At 32.0% G+C, this 19,470-nt stretch overlaps 1 protein-coding gene across 14 annotated transcripts in view; it reads right to left on the minus strand.

The window, feature by feature from the left end:
- Ten-m (teneurin transmembrane protein Ten-m) overlaps positions 1-19,470 on the minus strand; it is a 460,112-nt gene that overhangs the window by 10,219 nt on the left and 430,423 nt on the right. For 10 of the 14 annotated variants that reach the window (XM_088198139.1, XM_088198143.1, XM_088198135.1 and 7 more), the window contains 9 exons: positions 9,672-9,842; positions 9,283-9,594; positions 6,645-8,309; positions 5,033-5,310; positions 4,754-4,970; positions 4,276-4,680; positions 3,294-3,629; positions 3,020-3,227; positions 2,404-2,430 (listed from right to left, as the gene is read on the minus strand). In XM_088198139.1, coding sequence (XP_088054265.1) covers positions 2,404-2,430; positions 3,020-3,227; positions 3,294-3,629; positions 4,276-4,680; positions 4,754-4,970; positions 5,033-5,310; positions 6,645-8,309; positions 9,283-9,594; positions 9,672-9,842 — 3,619 coding nt within the window. The remainder of the gene's footprint in view (positions 1-2,403; positions 2,431-3,019; positions 3,228-3,293; positions 3,630-4,275; positions 4,681-4,753; positions 4,971-5,032; positions 5,311-6,644; positions 8,310-9,282; positions 9,595-9,671; positions 9,843-19,470) is intronic. The other 4 variants (XM_088198148.1, XM_088198146.1, XM_088198149.1 and 1 more) reach the window with 4 other exon arrangements.

The raw sequence follows: 19,470 nt of genomic DNA on the forward strand, positions 1-19,470 counted from the left end.
TAACTACTGATGCTTGATTGTCGTTTTTAAACTTTATTTCATACTATTAACTACTGTTTTTTTTCACATGTATAAAAAGCAAAGTTTTAATTAATACTTGATATTGTAATGTGGAATTTTATCGATTGTGAATATATTATTTATATAATAGTGACTTAAATAAATTGCAGTTTTACATTACTTTCCTTCAAATAAAAATTATTTAGGTTGTATAGTGCAGTATTATTGGAAGTTCGTGATGGAGTGTTGCATAGTTATATTCTTTTGTAATATAAAATGTGTTATAGAAGCTGTTTCTCTAGATAAATAATTAAATTTTGTTGAGAATATAGTTATAGAGCATCCCTTCACGAGTTGTCATTGGGTAGCATTTATATAATATTTTTTGACAGTCCTGATAAACTCAAATAACAAACTTAGAATTTTATGAGTATATCTAGGGCTAGAAAAACATTTATTTAGGCATGTAGAAACAATATCTATTTTAGCAAATTGTCTCACTTGAATATGTGTAGTGTTTAATACACTACGGCAATTTTCTCTTTTCTTGATATTTTTGTATATAAGATAAGCAATTATTATGTAAAAAATAAGTTCATTTCCAATCATTAGCTTTTTTCAATAATCTCATTTTTCAGACATCTTCAAATTACCGTTTTTAAATTTTTTTCGCTTTTTCTACAAAATACTTCAAAACCATCAAAAATATTTTTAAATGAATTTTCATGATGTATATGATAGATTTTGTTATATGGTACATATAAAAATAATTTAAAACTGGGTTTTTGGCTCTAGATTTTGTAATTATTTTTTGTTAATATAAAATCTAGAACCCATTTTGGATTTTAGTTTTTTAATAATGTTTATATTTTTATAGTTTATTTATATGCGTTACTAATGGCGAGGGGAGCGGGCCGCCCCGGGCGGCACTTGCTTGGGGGCGGCATTATCGCGATGGAATCGTCTAATGTGGTACTTAACCCTGAATGCACTAAAATATATATACTATATCCACGAATAGCAAGAGTTTAACAATTAATTATTTGAAGAAATGCTGATTTTATGACCCTGCAAAAAAATGAATGGGGGAGGCGGCGGCAATTTTAAGGATCGCCCCAGGCGACACATACCCTAGCTACGCCACTGTGCATTACTGTATATTTTTTTATTTAATATGATCGTTGAAAACGAAAAATTTACACATGCTAGTAAATAAATTAATAGAAAATTTCTAATCAATGTATAATTTTCATATCATTTAATTTTTTTGGAAAAAATTGTTTTTAAATTTAATCTCAGCAAAATTATAGTACAAAATTAAATATTTTTTTAATATTTCTTTCTACTTTATGAATACATAATTATAATCTTGAGCTAAAAACTTAATTATAAATGATTTATTTAAAAAAAATCTAATATATTATATATGTATATATAGATAAATATTTCGACTGTGTAGTTTTGGTTATATTTAAAGAATTTACATTAATATTTTTTTTAAAATGAGACAAGTAGTATTCCTATCGGAATCTACCTAAAATATTATCTAAAAACATCTTATTTATGTATCAAAATTGTTCTACAAAAATGCATTTGGGTATACATATAAACATATATAATATATAGGCTAACCATATGTCGCGGTTTTATAAAATTTACAAGATGACTTTATTTTTTTTTTAGTAGTCCCGGTTTAGAGTTTCATAATTATGGTAAGCCTAAGTATATACGATATATAGAGTTAAGATTTGGAATACAGCTTTTGTGAGACATAATAAAATAGACATTGTTTCTTTTTTACTTATATACCAATAATATTATGTAATTCTGTTCTGTATATTATTAAATCACCATTCCACTTTCTTCATTTTCGACTTTATAATTATTTTTAAAGTATGTCAAACTCGCAATAATTTATAAGAAAAACAGTGACTATATAATTTTACATAAAGTTCACCTTATTTCTATTGCGAGTTGGACAATTTAATTTATTTTCAGTCAAGGAAATATCAAGCTATTTGTTCAGACTATTGTGATTCATGTGAAATTCTTAAATATGTACGTGTAGTTATTTTACAGCATCAATTTGTGAAATAGATAATTAGATTAAATTATATCAGTACAAGTTCTAAAACCCAATTATCCATTTCACGGTTTATAATTTTTTTTATTTTTTATTTTCATTGTATCAATATTGATATATTATATATACATTTCACAAAGAAGCAAAATAAAAATTCACAGGACACGTAAAACAAGGATTTTAATGAATAAAGAATGATGTACACACAAACATCCATGCAACACACGAGAATAAAACTTAATAATAAAATGTGTTCAATAAATAAAAATATATTTATACAAATTTCTACTATTGCAATTATATTCCGCTGTGTTTCTTACCTTGCGTTGAATTGATTCCAAAACACACTGAGCAGCGTAAATTGTGAAAGAAATAAAATGTTAAATTTTGTTCACCATAAGATTCAGCAATAGAATGGCCAGAAGATTTTCTTTTATATATTCAAAAGTTTCTATAATGTATAGTACTTGAATATTTAGCTCAGAAATATTTTTGTTGTTGTAAATATATGTATAAGCGTAATAAAAGTAATAGATGATGATCACAGTAAAATCATGCTATGTGCCAGTAGCTTAGTATTATCATTATGTTTGTTGAAGAGTCCAACAAATGTACATACACACGCACACACTCACGTCTGGACATTTTTACAAAAAAGAACGATAGTGAAGTTTGTAAGAGTTATCCACATAATATGTCAGTTAATGTATTCACACGTAAACAGAAAAATAACGACAGACATTATCAAACCTGCACACATAGTTAAAATGGAAAACATCAGGATTGAAGACTGGGGCACAACAATGCGTTTAAAACAGATATCCGTAAATAAAATAATATCAAATAACCTGTTTCTGATCGGTTAGTTTAGAATCGCACAGGTTTTTTTTAAGATACATTGTTTCAGATCGGCAATAGACGATGATCGTCACTCACCTTTCGTTGAAGGACTCTTGACGGGCGTAGTTCTGAAGACTGTCTTCGTCGATCAGGAACTTCATTCTTTCGAAGAACGAAGCTGTAATCGCGGGTGGTTGTTTACGAAGTAAGATCTCTATCGGAGTCGGAGCCGAAACGCACAATTGACTACTGCTGCATTGGTAGTTAGAACAGCACTCGGGATCCTCGCAATCCACAAGACCGTCTGAAATTGATTTAATAATAAATCAATACAAATTTAGATCAAAGTAGGTTTAAGCCAAATACGTACCTTTGTCGTTGTCTTTGCCGTCGTTGCAATTCTGTTCTTTCAGAGTCGTACAATCAGGTCCGTCCCATCCGTCAAAGCATCTACACTCCCATAATCCATCAGAGTTGACTCTGCATGAACCGTGACCTCCGCAGCCAGCCGGACAGCCTTCCATCGTGCAATGTCGTCCGTTCCAACCGGATACGCAGAGACACGTACCGTTTTTGCATTGACCGTGCTCTCCGCATCGTGAATCGCAGAGTTTTAAAGAACATGAGTCACCAGACCATCCTGGATTGCATTGGCAAGAGTCTCCGACGCAAAAGCCGTGGAGACCACAATCAAGATCGCATACTTCTGTAAGTGGAAAATAATTATATTTATTCATAAAAAATATAGATGAAATTAGAGAAGTATAAATATAAATATTTATAAACTGCTTGATTATATTGTTGTATTTTTAAAAATAGACTGCACAACAAGTGCGAATCATTCTTTGAGTATTGGAGATGTTGGAATACATACACAAATTTGGACAGTATGCCGTGGCCCAAAGACAAAACAAAATCTGTGATAATATCTCTACACAAGAAAAGATCTACCTGAAGATAACAGCTATTGAAATATAGCAATTTCACTTATTTCACATAAAAGCTAGTATAATACTTAAATTTTTTGAATCTAAGTAGATTTCTACAGAAAAACTAGCCCTTGAAGTTGATAGCTCTATAATGCTGCTGAGGAATTTAATTCTTACTGATTTGCTTTTCACTGTTTAAATCCCTAATTCATCTTGTCTTTGCTTTTACAATAATAAGCCACAATGACAGTCGCTTAATTGTATAGAAATTGACTTGAGTAATGAATGCTCCTATCAAGATCAATATTAATCCGAAATTTTACAAAACAGATGAAAATAATTCAACAAAAGACATACTCCAAATATTGAAATATAGAATGTACATATTATATAATGATAACTATTATCATTGTCAAACTTTACCTTTAGAGCAATCGTCTCCGGACCATCTCACTTCGCAAGTGCAAGACTGTGTATCCAGATCGAACGTTCCATGTCCAGAGCAATCAGGTAAGCATTGTAGAGCATCTTTATCCATTGCTGCGCAATCTAAACCTTTCCAGCCTTTTTTGCAGAAGCAAGAACCTTCAATACAGAATCCATGACCAGAACACGTTGGATGTGGACAATCAGCATCAGCGCAGAATTTTCCTTTATATCCCCTGATACAAGCACACTTTCCATTTACGCAATGGCCGTGTCCGTTGCAATCTGGTACTTCGCACTCGTCATGCCTTAAAGAGCATTCTTTTCCTTTCCAACCAGGATTACATTGGCACTCTCCGTTTATGTATTCTCCTTTCTGACTGCACAATACTGGACATACACCTAATTAATAAGAATATATTATTATTAACAAACCATTATTTGATATTTTAATATATATATATTAAAGACTCACTTTCACTACAATCATCGCCACCGAAACCAGGAGTACATTGGCAATGTCCCATTAGGCATTCACCTTTTCCTGAGCAACCATTTGGACAATTGTGTGTCATATCGTCAGCTATGATGGCTATAAATGTGACTTCTTGAGGATCTCCATCGTCATTATATAGGGACAAAAACCAATGGCCTTGCTCCATGTAATGAGTAACTTCCTTCTTCATCGATGGCTAAATAATTAATTTTATTAGACATAAATACAAAATTGCTTTTTAAGAAATGTAAAACTCACGTGTGATGCTCTCGTCGTTCTCGCTTTAAAGCCACTCAGTACTTCTAGTATGTGATATTGTGTGTGAGTCGGCAGTGCGTTTCTCCTCGCGTAAACACCTATTGATGCACCTCGTGGAATATTGTAGTCGAATTTAACATAAGCAGCTTCCGATTGATAAAATTGCATATTCCAATAACTATATGGAGGGATCTCTTTGGATAGACGTTGTCCGAGTGTTACTTGAGAGAACGTCGTTCCGTCAGGTGGAAACGATCTCGCTGGGAAAGTTCGAGCACCTAGTTCATAAAATTATGTTACAATGCATTCTTATAAATAAATATATTATATTAGTATTTATGTATTGTTAATGTAAATATTAATTAGGTTAGCTATTAAGTTTTCATGTAAAGTAATGGAAAAATGAAAGTAATGTTAAGAAAGTCTATATTAATCAAACACATTAAATTAGATAAATTGGGAATCAAAGCAAAAACTTGTCAACTGATATTTGTTTTTCTGAAAATGTATGCTTATCTTATTTATATAGTTCTAAATCATTTATTCTGCTTGATAAAAAAAACACAAAAAAATAAGAAAACTATTTAATTGATGAGAAATTGTATTTGTGTTTTTATTATTTTCTATTATAAATCATTAAATAATAAATTAATATTGTGGTACTGACATTTCACAATAATTTTGCTCTATTTATTTGTAGAATTTAATGTTTATTGCAAATATTTCATAAGTAATAACTATTACAAGAATAGTAGCTTGTTTTGCAGATATCTTCGATTTTATTTATGATTTTCTGGTAAATGTATCTTTTCAATATTAAAATAAATTTAAGATAAATTAATTTTTATTTTTATTTATGTGTAAATAATTCTGCAGCAATTAGTATTGTGCTTGCATGTTCCGTTTTTTGTTATAGTTGTAGTTGTTGTTTATATCAGTATGTATTATTTTCTTTGAAGAATATTTTATTTTTACAAAGAATCAATAATCTATTTTATATGTAAAATTATTCATGGATATGAAATCTGCTATTTGTTTTTAACCAACAAGTCCAGCATTTGTAAATAAAATTTAATATTTTCCTACAAAATTCATTATCGTAGTGATGTAAAGAAAAATTTATTGCTGTAATTAGTTTTTGATTAGAATATATAAATGTAATTTTACATATAAATCAGATGTGTTAAAAATGAGAAGAATCACTATTAATATTGTTATTAATCATATATTTCTATAACATAAAAGGCGTTAACTAGGGTTCTCAATTGAATATTCGCTCAATTTTCAACTATACGAATTATTGATAAAAATTGATTCTGATGCAGGAATTATGTTTAATTTCTGCATCAGAATTCTTAAAAACTTGCTAACATTATGTTAAAATGACAAATTTTCGCGATGAGTCCTTATGTTTAAAAATCAAAAAAATAAAATAAATTATATATTATATGAAATCAGAATTTTCATGCAAGCATTACAGTAAAACCAAACTGATTATTTTAATATAGGATTAATCTATTAAGACTGACCGTTATGATTCATGCTAAAAACGAAGTTCAGATCTGAAAGTGTGAGAAAGCCTCCAAACTGTGACAAAATTCAAAGATCTTACCTTCCAAAATTAATATTGTAGGCGGTGGGGGAAGAGGAGTACTAAAAACTGGACAAGACGTCTCCGTTGCGAGACTTTCTTCAGATGTGACTTCTATTGTAGACGATGAATACTCAACAGTAGATTCCTCTGCTTCTAAATAGTTCTCGCTCGTAGTATAGTCTAGAGTTGATTCATTTTCGTAGCTTTCAGTCGTACTCGAACCTTCGAAGTTTTCAGTCGAGGTTGAAAGAATCATCTTTTCGTTCATACTTGCGTTGTCTGCAATGACGATATCGTCCGGACTGTCTTCAAAGTCTTCGTCATAAAAGTCGTCTGTAATGTTGCCTGCGTATGAACTATCTGAACATGAAGGGCAAGTGCATATGCATTCGCCGCCGTATATATTATTTGCCGTAACTGTTGTCGTTGTCACGGGCGTTGAAGTTGAAGTTGAGCGTTGAGTGGTAGAAGCAGTTTCAGATTTAGCGGCGATCAAGCTTTCTGACTTAGTTATGGAATGATTTTCTATGTTAAGATCATGCTTTTGCGCTACAGGCGTGAGTTTGATCTCTGGAATATGACCGGAGCTTTCGTTCGTCGGAACGGATATCGACAGAATGTAAAGTGGTTTCGGTTGATTATTTCCGTTACTTTCTGTGGAAATAGTCACGTTGACTACTACTCGATTGGTGTTTTCGTTAAAATTGGCCACCATAGGTCTAACGGTGTGGGTCACGTCCAGGACATCTGCAGGCGTGACATTTTCAAAATGTAAGTATTTAGAATTTCTTTCATGTGTCGGATTAAGATCGATATTATTGTTCATAAAATTATTAGTATTGTTAACAACTTTTGGCAATTTTGCTTTTGAATCATGCACGGACTTCAAATGCTCTTGACGGTAAGTTTTTAACGAATCGTGCAGCCAAAGATATCTTTTTGGGTAAAGTATTAATTTGTCAGACTTTGCCGTTGAACTTCTTATTTCATCGTCGGTTTTATCCTCCTTGGTGGTATTCGGAGTGCGATTCTTAAGAGGCACAAACTCGATTTGATCTTTGTCATAAGTGATAATTGCTATTTGATCCTGTTGCATTAGTTCAGTTTTACTATCACTGTGCTTAGAAGAAAGTTCAAAGTTCTCGTTTTTAATGTTTGGTGATGTATTAATTTCAGGTTCTTTAGCTGAATTTAAAGGTGATAAATTGTTAACTAAACTTTTTGTGTCTTTAGTCGTGACCACACTCTCTACGGTTGTGACTACATTATTAACGTTGGTTACTGGAGGCGAATATAGGTTTAAAACAGTAGTGGAAGAAGAAGTACTTTGTTGTGGTGATTCACTATATTGATCATGCACTTTGGATGACTTAATTTTAATTAGCTCGTCATGCACAATGTCTACGATTGGTGAAGAAAGCGACAGATCCAAGTCGGAAGATAGAGCATGCTGAAGGTTGGCTTGTCTACGTTGCCGATTAAGCTGATACCCTTTATAAGGAGAATTTGGCCTACCTCCGGTTGTAGTCGTTCCAGCTGCTGAAGCCGGCCGTGGCCGGCTGCTTACAGATCGATTAGTTTCTAAAGTGGTCGCTTTTGAAGCTGGGAAAATGTCTGTGTTTTCGCCAACTAGCACCGAACAGGCTTTAGTATTTTGATATGACCAATTGAGTAGGTTAGACGCTGGAAAAGTAAAATAATATTAGTATACTGTAGCATGATATATTATATTTACAATGATCGTGTATACATATAAATCCAAACATTATGCAATTAAAGAAGAAAAAGGTATCTTAAAAAATTAACGTTTTATAATTATTGTTATATGAGAACTGATTTGTTGTGTAGGCACGTCGATATATTTAATTATAGGCAATCTACAGCTACCGTACGTGTCAAATAGTAGCAGGATCATACACTTTGAAATATTTTTTACATCTCTTTTGTATGATTTATAGGTATAAATTAGTTTTGAATGTTTTTATTTGCCCCTGACTATTTAAGTGTGCGTGAGATGATTTTGACTATAATATTTTATTGCTGTATCTAAAAAATCAAATAAATTATCTCAATGATTTTTTCATTATGTATATAAAAAGCAAGGAAAAAATGTCTTATTTTTTAAATTTTAGTGAGTAGGTCAATTTTTTAAGTCATAAATATTCACTATTTTCAGAAATGTTAACTCTGAAAAAGTAACAAAAACTTTTGATGATTTTACTGAGGCTGTAAGTGATGGACGCAGGGACGTCATTTAAGGGAGGAGGGGCAGTGCGGGGCAAAGGGGGAAATTTGCCTCCCCCCCCCTTGAATTTGGCCAGAAAAATGAATGTCATTTAATGAAATATTATGAATTTTGTTTGATAAATTATTACTATACTTGGTCAGTAGAAAGCTTTTCGTTCATATACATCAGTAAGAAAGATTTAAAGTTATTCATGTTCAGTCCACTTTATCAAGGCATGTGTTCTCTAAATAAATATTGATAAAGCCTTTAACAAAAACGATTCAGTAAAACGATTTATCTTTAGTTGAATGTGACTGATATATTGCCTAATACCTAGTATTTTATTCTATTGACAGATAATCGAACCTAGTGTTTGATAGTTGAGGATTGTTTTATTTGTTTGATTAAAAAATTATGTAGGTACTTTACCTGATATATACGAAAGAATGGCAATAAGCAATACAGTCAGCAGTATAAAGATTATGGCCGTGCACTTCCACGTGCAGCTTGACGCCAATCCTTTCCGAATGTGAAATCGACCAGCTACCGGAGGGAAATGACTCGATCCGGACGGTGGTCGTCGAAGATTATTCCTCAAGGGGAGCACAGGCGCTCCCGCAAAGGGTAGACCCCTTCTTCCTGTGTCCATACCGCTCATCCCACCCATCACCTTCTCCTTGGACGGGCTACTACACGACGAGTTCGACTTGTAGTCCATCGACGAGTTCTTCTGGATGTCGCCTGAAAATAGTGACAAAACAAAGTGAGGTCGGGTCGACAAGGCAGCAAGTTGAAGATAAGTTTGAGCCAAGTCTCACCGGTGGGTATGTAGACGTTGCCCGAAGGCGTCCTCACGAGGCAGGAGGGTTCAAAGTCGGAAAGGTCAGCGGGGTTGCCGGTGACCCGCCCGTTGGGTCGGTTCATGGTAGGTGGATTGCGGGGTGGTACGTCCGGTCCTCGACCCGAACGGCCGCCTTCTAGAAGACACCCTGAAAGAAGAAAAAAAAGCACGTGTTAAGAAGCATAAAACATTCTTAAGATATCCTACAGAATTCCTTAGACATCTTACATACAAATCAAAACTAGAAGTGATTTTAGGTAAGGATTTGTAAATATATATGTATCTTATTAATATTTAAAAAAATATAAAAAAATGTTCTGCAATGTTTTTGGTGAAGCAACTTAAAGAAATGCTAAGTAGGTAGGTACTTGATGATTATTTAGATTACACCAACATTATATATTAGATCTAGTGAAGTATTTTTAAAACCCATAGTTAATTTTTTTCAGACCCCAACGAGTGGTTTTATTGCTTTAAAAGATAATGTCAGTTGCATTAATTATGAAAAACATCTGATCTTGGCAAATTCAACCTTAATAACTAATCGTTTAGGTATCAGCATAAACTACCTAAAATTAAGAAGTGAGCCACCCGAGAAGTTAAATGATCTGCATTCAGGTGTTTACTGCTGTGACACCGGGGGCGGTTTAAAATCCGTACCGCCGTGTCGCTAGCTCCAGCACTCAACATTGAACCAAAAATGCCATGTAAACATTTTCGTGACAGTACATCCATTAGTATAATTGTAAAAACTGTTAAATAGTTAAAAAGGTAGAATTGTATTTAAAATATTTTCGATGACTCACCGAAATTAGCATGAAAATTATTTAAAAAAATCTTTAAATTAAAAATACCAGATCAGCAGAGAGGGGTTTCTTATCTTTTCCTCTATAAATAATTTAATAATCTAGACTAGGATAAAAATTATAAGAAATTTAAAATGTTGTACATTAACGTAATCACTTAGGTAAGGCACTTAATAATATAAAAATGTATTACACACAAAAAATATATAAATTTATTAACAAATAAAGAACGTTTTGAATTCTTTTTTAAGCAACTAACATTTGACACTTTAAACATGCGTGATTATTGACAGCTGTCTGATTTACAATGCTGCTAACATAGGACACTCGAATTGGATCAACCCGTACTAATGAATTTGCATTAAATAAAACTGTGAAATGGAACACGGGTGGTTGTATTATGGCAGCAGAGTGACACATAATTTTGCATTTTTTTGAGAAATTCTCAAGAAATAAAACATCACTGCATCTATATGAAAGTGATAGGTAAGGATATGTTATACTTAGTGTCTTGATGGTTTGGAAATTTACTGAAAAGCAAGATAGGTTCAGATTTTTATTAGTTTTATGGAATTGTATTTGAATTAACAAGGCAGATTATTTTAGAAACTATTTATATTTTGTGTTAACTCAAATTAATCTAATCGCTACATAGCTCTAACTTCAGCTTGATTGATGAATTGTGTTAATGACTAAATTTTTAATAAGCAGAAGTCATAAGCTATTCCAAACTTTTAGTTTCGTATTGTGTTATCATATTTTTTGAGTTATGGTATGTCTTTTTAGGATATGAACCATTATATTAAGCGTGTAACATTTTACTTTCCATAAAAATCGTTATCTTCCTAACGAGTTGAGAAAACTTATACTAACTGAGCCGCAGTTTTTTTTTATTATCTTGCGGCCAACCGCTCTTTGATAAATTTTTAATTACAAACTTAATTAACAAACTTTGGTCACATATATTTTTCCAAGCCGCTGATAACAATAACACAAACGCCTCTTCACTAACACAAACAAGCTCGACTGCATATTATCAAATTACATCCACAACGATGACGTATAATAATTTTGGCTGTCGCAATTAGTACATTGCGAATAGTTTCCAACAACACACGCTCTCCGCCCAAAACTCCTAGTGGAGGGCGCCGCTCTCGAGGTTATCACTTGATCTTGTCTGTAGTACAGTAAAACGTTTTGTGTTCCGTTTGGAATTATGTACCAGGGTTATTTGTCTTGGTCTATGGAATGCTCCAGCGGCGGCAAACTATTCGCTTGTAGGTACCCCCGTGGAAGTTCAACGGCAGCCTCTCCACCTCTTTTTGATTATCATCTTGATTAATGTTCACCTAGAGCGTATTAAAATTCCGACTCGCTTTCGTACCTCTTTGTCGCCTATAGTACCTGTTAAGTGGTCGCAATTACGTATTTTATACGTACAAGGGACAACGATATTAGTCTGCCATTGGGGATAACTTAGGGAGCGCGCGTATACACATGCTAAAAGTGTATGCATGCTTAAAGTAAATTAAATTGAAATTTCCATCGATCGTCTCGGGGGTAGGTTTTCTTATCTTGTTCCTCAGATGAATTTCATTAAAATCATTTCTCCGTGATGATTGTTGTGCTGGAGTTATATATAATCTTTATCTAACTCTCTGGGATGTATTTTTCCTACAAAGTATTGTTTCTGCAACGTTCCCGATGACTATTTTAGTCGCCTTTTCTTTGCGATATATTTATGTCCAAAGAACTGAAATTTTATAGTCGGTTTTGGATTTTTCGTACTTAAAATATGTATTTTTTTTAATTAGTTTTTTTTTGATGAGAATGCGTGTCTCTTGTGTGATATGAAACAAACGGTGTGGTAAGGTAAGAAGACTAAAATAAATATTTTTTCTGTTGAATATTATAACCAAAAAGGAGCATAAATAGATAAAAAGATTGGTTTAAAACCAGATGTTTTTTAAAAAATAAAAGGTTGCCAAATAAAATAGTATTGTTAATAGATAATTTTCCTTCTTATCCGAATGAAAGCATATTGAAAACAAACAGTGGTCTTATGGTTGCAATTAGGATTTATTGAACAACGTGCATTCTTCTGGCCAAATTCAAGGGGTTCTATAATTAGGATCCACGTCAAAAGCAATAAAATCGTGCCGTCGCCGTCACAATGGAAACGCTCAGTTATCTAGCGTTTTTATAAATACTTTTTATAACAATATTACGACTTACAATAAGTAAGAGTCGAACGAAGCACATCTAAACCAAATTTTGACCAATAGAAGAGCGCAAAAAACAACTATCCCTTCTCAGAAGTCAAAAATCTACGTCAAAAGCAAGTGATCATTATTTTTTGCGCTCTTCTATTGCCCAAAATTCAGTTTGAAAATACTTTGATCGGCACTCTTATATTAGAAATCCAAAGTAGTATCATATTTTTAAAACACAGTGTAATATCAAAATGCAGACAAACTTTGGAGCAATATGTGAGATGAGAAGTCTGTATTTACTTATTCTTCCGCTTATTTTCCCATGAGAGTTGAGTTGGTTTAGTTTTAGAACTTTCATTAGGTTAGGTTTGGGTTTAAACCGACGTTTTGCAACTGTCAAATTGAGTCTCATAGACATTTAAGAGCAGCTTATCAGTTGAATTATATTTTTGTTAGTAGATATATATATCTACTGGTGAAAATAAAATTGGAAAATATAACTTATCCAAAAGTTTTGCCCAATAACCAAAACAAAAGTCTGTGGTAATATCGGTAAGGATAGCTATTATATTTTTAAAACATAGTGTAGTATCTAAGTGTAGACAAACTATGGAGCCATATGCGAGATGCGACGTCTGTCTATACTTTTTCTACCCTGAGATTTTATTTGGCTAAGTTTGCATTTTATACTTGACCTAATGAAAGTTCTAAAATAGTTTTAGGACTTGCATTAGGTTAAGTTGGGTTTGGTTGATTTTTGTAGGTTAGGTTTGGGTTGGAACAGCAGTCAAATTAAGTTTCAGAGACATTTAAGAACAGCATATAATTTCACTAGCGCCGATCAGTTAAATTATATTTTCGCTAGTAGAAATATTTTGCTACTGGTGAAAATATATATGTAAATATATAACTTCACTGAAAAATACACATTACAATAAGATATATATTTACATCGCATGTAAATAAATAATGATGAGTATTTAAATGTATATATTACCACACATGAAAAAGTTGAAATCATATAATTTTATTAGAACCTGCAAGATAAATATATTTTCACTGGTAAAATATATATCTACCGGTGAAAATGTATTCCGATATGATTTATCCGAAGTGAGATATTTGAGAACATATTTTCATGATAGAAATGAGACTGTTTTTTTATATTTGCTTTGAAGGATAACACGAGAATTTCTGGTTTAGAATCGAAAGGTCATTTTAGCTTTTTTTATTATATATATTTAATTAAGATTTATAGTATTTAAAGAGAGCAAATTATCCCTCGTGCCCTTCCAAATGACGTCCCTGATAATATTACAAGTTTAATTGAACCAATTATGAATTGTATATATCATACATATTTTTAAACCAATTAAAAAAATAATAGTTTAGTATTATAAATTGTGGTTTATAACCATTTATAAATTCATGAATTTAACCAAATTTTTGTAAAAAAATAAAACGAATGTTTATAGGGAAAAACTAATGGATACAAAACAGTTTATTGTATATATAAATCGAATTATTATTATAAAGATCCATATTTAAAATATAAGTACACTTTATCAACGATCTTAATCTGTCTTTATTATTTATATTTCAAGACTGAAGTATATAGAAATACCGAGAAAACCAAACATTTAAAAGCAAAATCTAATATTATAACATAAAAACATCGATTGTTCACTGTTCCCAAAAAAAGTGCCTAACGTTGTCAACGGAGAAGCTTTCAATAAAAAGTCATTTTTATTCATTCTCCGTGAATAAACTGTTCACACTGTGTCGCCGTGCGTGATCCATCACACGCAAGGCGCGACACCCATTAAGATTATTGACAAAAATATATAATAAAGAGTCGTGGGGGTCCTTTCATATTTATTATGCCTTTTTTGTGAAATAAATAAAAAAAGCTTATTTACCGTGGAAAATCATAAGGCGAAATTTTGAATGTTAATATGTCGCTATCATTAATCTCGATTGGAGTAGCCGAGAGCAAAATTACGCTAATAACATCCGAGGCATTTACACAATAAAAGGAATGAGTGGCGTTTATAATTTGAAAATGTAGCGTTTCCGCGCTGAAAGTGCGCGTTTATTTTTGCTATAGTATACAATACGCTAAGCACGTGAAATTGCAGATTTTTATTAGCTGATTAAGGTTGACTATGTATATAACCAGTAGGTTTGTGGGGAAAAAGCAGCAATTTAGACTGCTTTTTATATTATTTTACAGCTGAAAAAAATTAAATAGATAGCAATCATCTGCTGTATTTATAGATTTAAAATTTCAGATTGATAAAATGTGTCTTTGAGTTATCATTTCGTTTTTAAACAATTACTGTGAAACTACAAAAAAATATTTTTAATTACATTTTTATAATTGCTTATGAGAAATAATGGCTTTGGCCAAAATAATGCAGCACCCCTTAAAACGGTGTATCATTCTTTATAAGTGCATAGTCTTTCGAAATATTTTAGCAGTTAATTTTATCTGAAATTCTGAGAACTATATAAAGGAATTTATATTTTATATACAACTCAATATGCTATCAATAATAACACAGTTTTGCAATATGTTAATAAGTTTATATATAAATTAGGTTACTAGCGTGTGTTTAACATGAAATATAATTAAGTTTATTCTCAGTTAAATAAAAAGTTTATTCTCTGAAATATAGTTACATATTTTAACGATAAGATCAACTATTACATTTTTTGTTTATGTTACCAAAAACACTGACTAATGCAGTAGATTATATAAATCAATATAATTAACAATTATAATAGTTATGTTAAATAGATAGATGCCAAAAAAGCACCACTCTACGAAATCATAAAGAATTCGAAACATTCGAAACTTATCACCCATTTAGAATGCTTATATTGTTTATCAGTTACCTAGCTTTTGTAGAGAAAATATTTATAAAAAATATAATATCAAATCATGCACAATTTACTTTAAGTAAAAACATCGATATTAATGTGTATGCCTCAATTAGGTAATCAATAAGACTGTTGGTTACATTCAATTATTAGTCTAAGTTAAAGGTAAAAATAACTACCAGTGGTGAAGATCGTGTGATACTAAATGTGCTTAAGTGATTGGCGTAAAACTGTCTAGTTTTTTTTCCAGTGATTATTTGCAAAATATTTGATATAAAAATACACGTGGAAAACCTTTGTATGACGCTTAGAGATGTATGCAGTCATATACCTGTCAAAAAATCGTTATGCACGAATTGGGCCAAGCGACATAACATCTGTTCTGGATTAACTACTTTATTCCTGATATATTTTTCAAAATCGATATTTTAGTTAGAAATAAAAATATTTTTTTAGAAAAACTTTTTAAGGGAAAAATTAAATGAGCAATATGTAATTATTTTTTTCTATAAAACGAATTGCTTGTTAATTACTAATCAACAGATTAGGTGCGAGCGAGCGAGCATTGCTCAGAACAGTGAACACCCCATGAATAACTCTATGCAACAAATCATTTTCTGAAGAAAAAAATGCACAAAAAAATCATTTAATGGAACACAGTATTTATTTTAATGCACATATCACTTAAAACAATGCGATGTTAAATCGTACTTGTTTTTTATAATATAATAATCTAATTTCATCTTTGCAGGATTGATTTAAATTCTGTGAAATAAAACAAAATACGCATTAGAATAATAATAATATTACTAAATGCAAAAATAAAAATATGGGGCATATGAAAAATAGGCATATATGCGACCCCCCGATGTAACGCCAAGCAAAATCCCACACATGTGCGGGACCGGTCCGGAACAGTACGGATCAGGTGGGGTGAAATACATTAGTCATCAAGGTGGCGTATGTCTTCAGGCAACTATGAAAAATACTGACTGCTAAATGAGCTGGAGGGGGGGGGGGTTGCTTTTTATAATCCGGAATGGAAGGTATCGACTTCATCAATGGAACAGTGCAAGCAGTGGATTATAAAAACGAAATTTATTTTCATCTATAAAATTTGGACTGATAAATGTTTCTGTACAGATTGAGTCAGCAATGTTTTATCAATTTGATTATTTTAGAATATAGGGGAAAATGTGAAAAAAAATCGTCCTGAAATAGTATATAATGATACTGACAGAATATCTTTGGGCTATTATAATTAAGAAAGAAAATTACTGCAAAACTTAAAGGGCAAACAGAAATTGTTTATTAGTGATAATATACGGTTTTAAAATAATTTTTAATTTTTTTTAATTTTTGATTTTTATTTAAAATTTTTGTTTATTATGTTTAAGAGTTTTTATTTTATTTTTTACTGTGTAATACATCATTTACGATAAAGAGTTTTAAAAATTATAAATCTTTTAAAAATAAAATATATCGTTATTACATAAGAAATATGATGATTTCAAAAGCTAATTATTTTCCATTTTCTAAGAAATAATGACAGTTTTATATATAAATAATGATACGGAAAAAAACTAGAATCAAGTTCAATTTAAGTAAAACAATAATATGAATATGATAAAAAATAACATAATAAAATTGTACGCAATAAAAAAAAGCAATAGCACATAGAATGAGATCTCAGATATTTTTGTAACGATTTGAAAAACCTAAATGAATATTTTTTTACTTATAAAAACATAATTAAAATTCTGACCCGAATACTCAGGGTGAGTAATATATAAAATATGGATCATAGATAATCATATTATAAGATAAAACAATATTTATTAATATTAAAATATTTTGTAAAACGATTCATTTTATTGGCGATTTTATACAACGAATACTTGAGGCGAAAAGTCCGTTGTTATTATTAATCTTAAAGTAAGGGAAGAGAATATTTATATATAAAGAGAGAAAATATCTTCTGAATTTACAAAGGTTGAGTATCCTTTCTGTATACGATCAAGTCGAGCAAAATTTGCAGTGGTACTGAGAATTTTACCTCATGCAATTTGCCTAGTAACCTTAATACGGCATTGTCATTCTGGATGATGATTACCTACGGCCCTTTCTGGTTTGACGCATTGCGTCTAAGGCGCAGTTCCGCAAAGTGGCACCCGTATCGGGGTCGTCCATCCTCGTTCTCTTCTTATCACACCTGAAGCACGAGGCACGAGGCACTATCATCCCCGGCGGCTTATCAGCCCCCGGGTAAAAAATGGCCGCGTCGCCGGCGGCGATGACGGTTACCGTCGCCATTTTTCGCGGGATGCCTTTTTGATGAGGCGAGGCCTGTCCTCCTTCTTGTTGAACTCGGGCCCTTATCTGGCCGTTAGGGCCGCGGCGATGGCGGCGACTCTGTCACGCGACGACGACTAATTTATTGCCGGCAAAAAGGAAGTCTACGATAGCATCTAAGTCCGCCATCTCGCCACCGCCCCTATATTCTGCGGTGGTGGCCTTCTTCACTATAAGAAGTAGAGGTCCGTGAGGAGGGGAGTCGCTTGGCCGGGTCGAGTTGACATTATCTTTTCGCGGACGTAATGTCGTCGTATATTTCCAACAATACATGGTGATGCACAAATATTGCTATAAATGATTTTTCAATTTATATACAACTAGCTTTTATACTCCGCTTTGTCAGCGTTTTGTTGCTATTTATATCGTTTCCTTCGACACTTTTTTCCCTTCGTGCAAAAGAAGTTCCTGTTAAATTGGGTGACTGTCTCTTTGACTTATTTATTGTTATTTATACGGACAATGTAAAGCTCATATAATTTATTTATTTAATTGTGTTTTAGTGTTTTTGTTCCTGTAAAACTGTCTTATGTATGGTTTGTTTCAATCGTGCATTGTCGATAATATAAATATCAAGAAAAAACGACTCTATATGAATGAGATTCTATATTACTCAAAATTAAAAGTGTTGGATACATCAGATTTTTATTCACCGCTGTGTGTAAGTGTGAATGTAAAAAAACCCGATTAAGAAGACTGCTCGGAGAAGGTGCGCGCTTAATGAGACTTTAAATCGGCACTAGAAGACAAAAGACCATCCCAAAGAAAATTCAAAAGGGGAAATGACTGAATACTAATGAAGTGCAATGCTGTAATAGTACTACGGTCGATCGACAGAAGGAAAAAGGAGAGACAAATCGGTAACAATGTCATTGGATTTTAATGATCGCTCCATTGTTACTCAGAGAGACAATATTATCTGTGTATTGGTATTTATAACGTAAAAAACGAGGCAAAATGAACTGAAAATTTTCAGAAAATAAAATATGGAGGGTCTCCAATTAAACGATGCCCAATTTGAAAGTCGCAGATAAACTTCTAGCGAATAATGAATCGCAACGGAAAAGTTCATACCACTCGAATGGGGTGGTCGAACCACCCATCCCCTCTATCCCAGTGGACCAATGAGCTTCTTGGATCTTTAAATCTTACCCTCATAAAAATGCGCAGGGTTGACGGGATGACGAATGTGGTTACGAAAATGTTATTCGGGTTTAGCGCGAAGTCGCAGCCAATATCCGCAGTCATTTAAATGAAAATGATGGTGCCCACTAGAGATAGATATACTGGAAATTACATCATCATAATATTATATAAAAAAATAAGTATTTGTATATTTTGTTATATTTATGTTTAAACATCATAATTATTCTTATGTATTAGTAAAGCGCCCTTCTTAAAAAAATATTGTACCGTGAAAATAATTTTCAGGAATACATTTAAAAAATTAAAAAAAGATGATCCTTTTTAAATTTTAGTCAAGTTAATTTTTTTTGACTATTACTAAGAATTTTAGATTATT

Source organism: Plectrocnemia conspersa, unplaced genomic scaffold (assembly GCF_051122295.1).
Source record: "Plectrocnemia conspersa isolate PC_06_02 unplaced genomic scaffold, ASM5112229v1 ptg000011l, whole genome shotgun sequence".
Classification (NCBI taxonomy): domain Eukaryota; kingdom Metazoa; phylum Arthropoda; class Insecta; order Trichoptera; family Polycentropodidae; genus Plectrocnemia; species Plectrocnemia conspersa.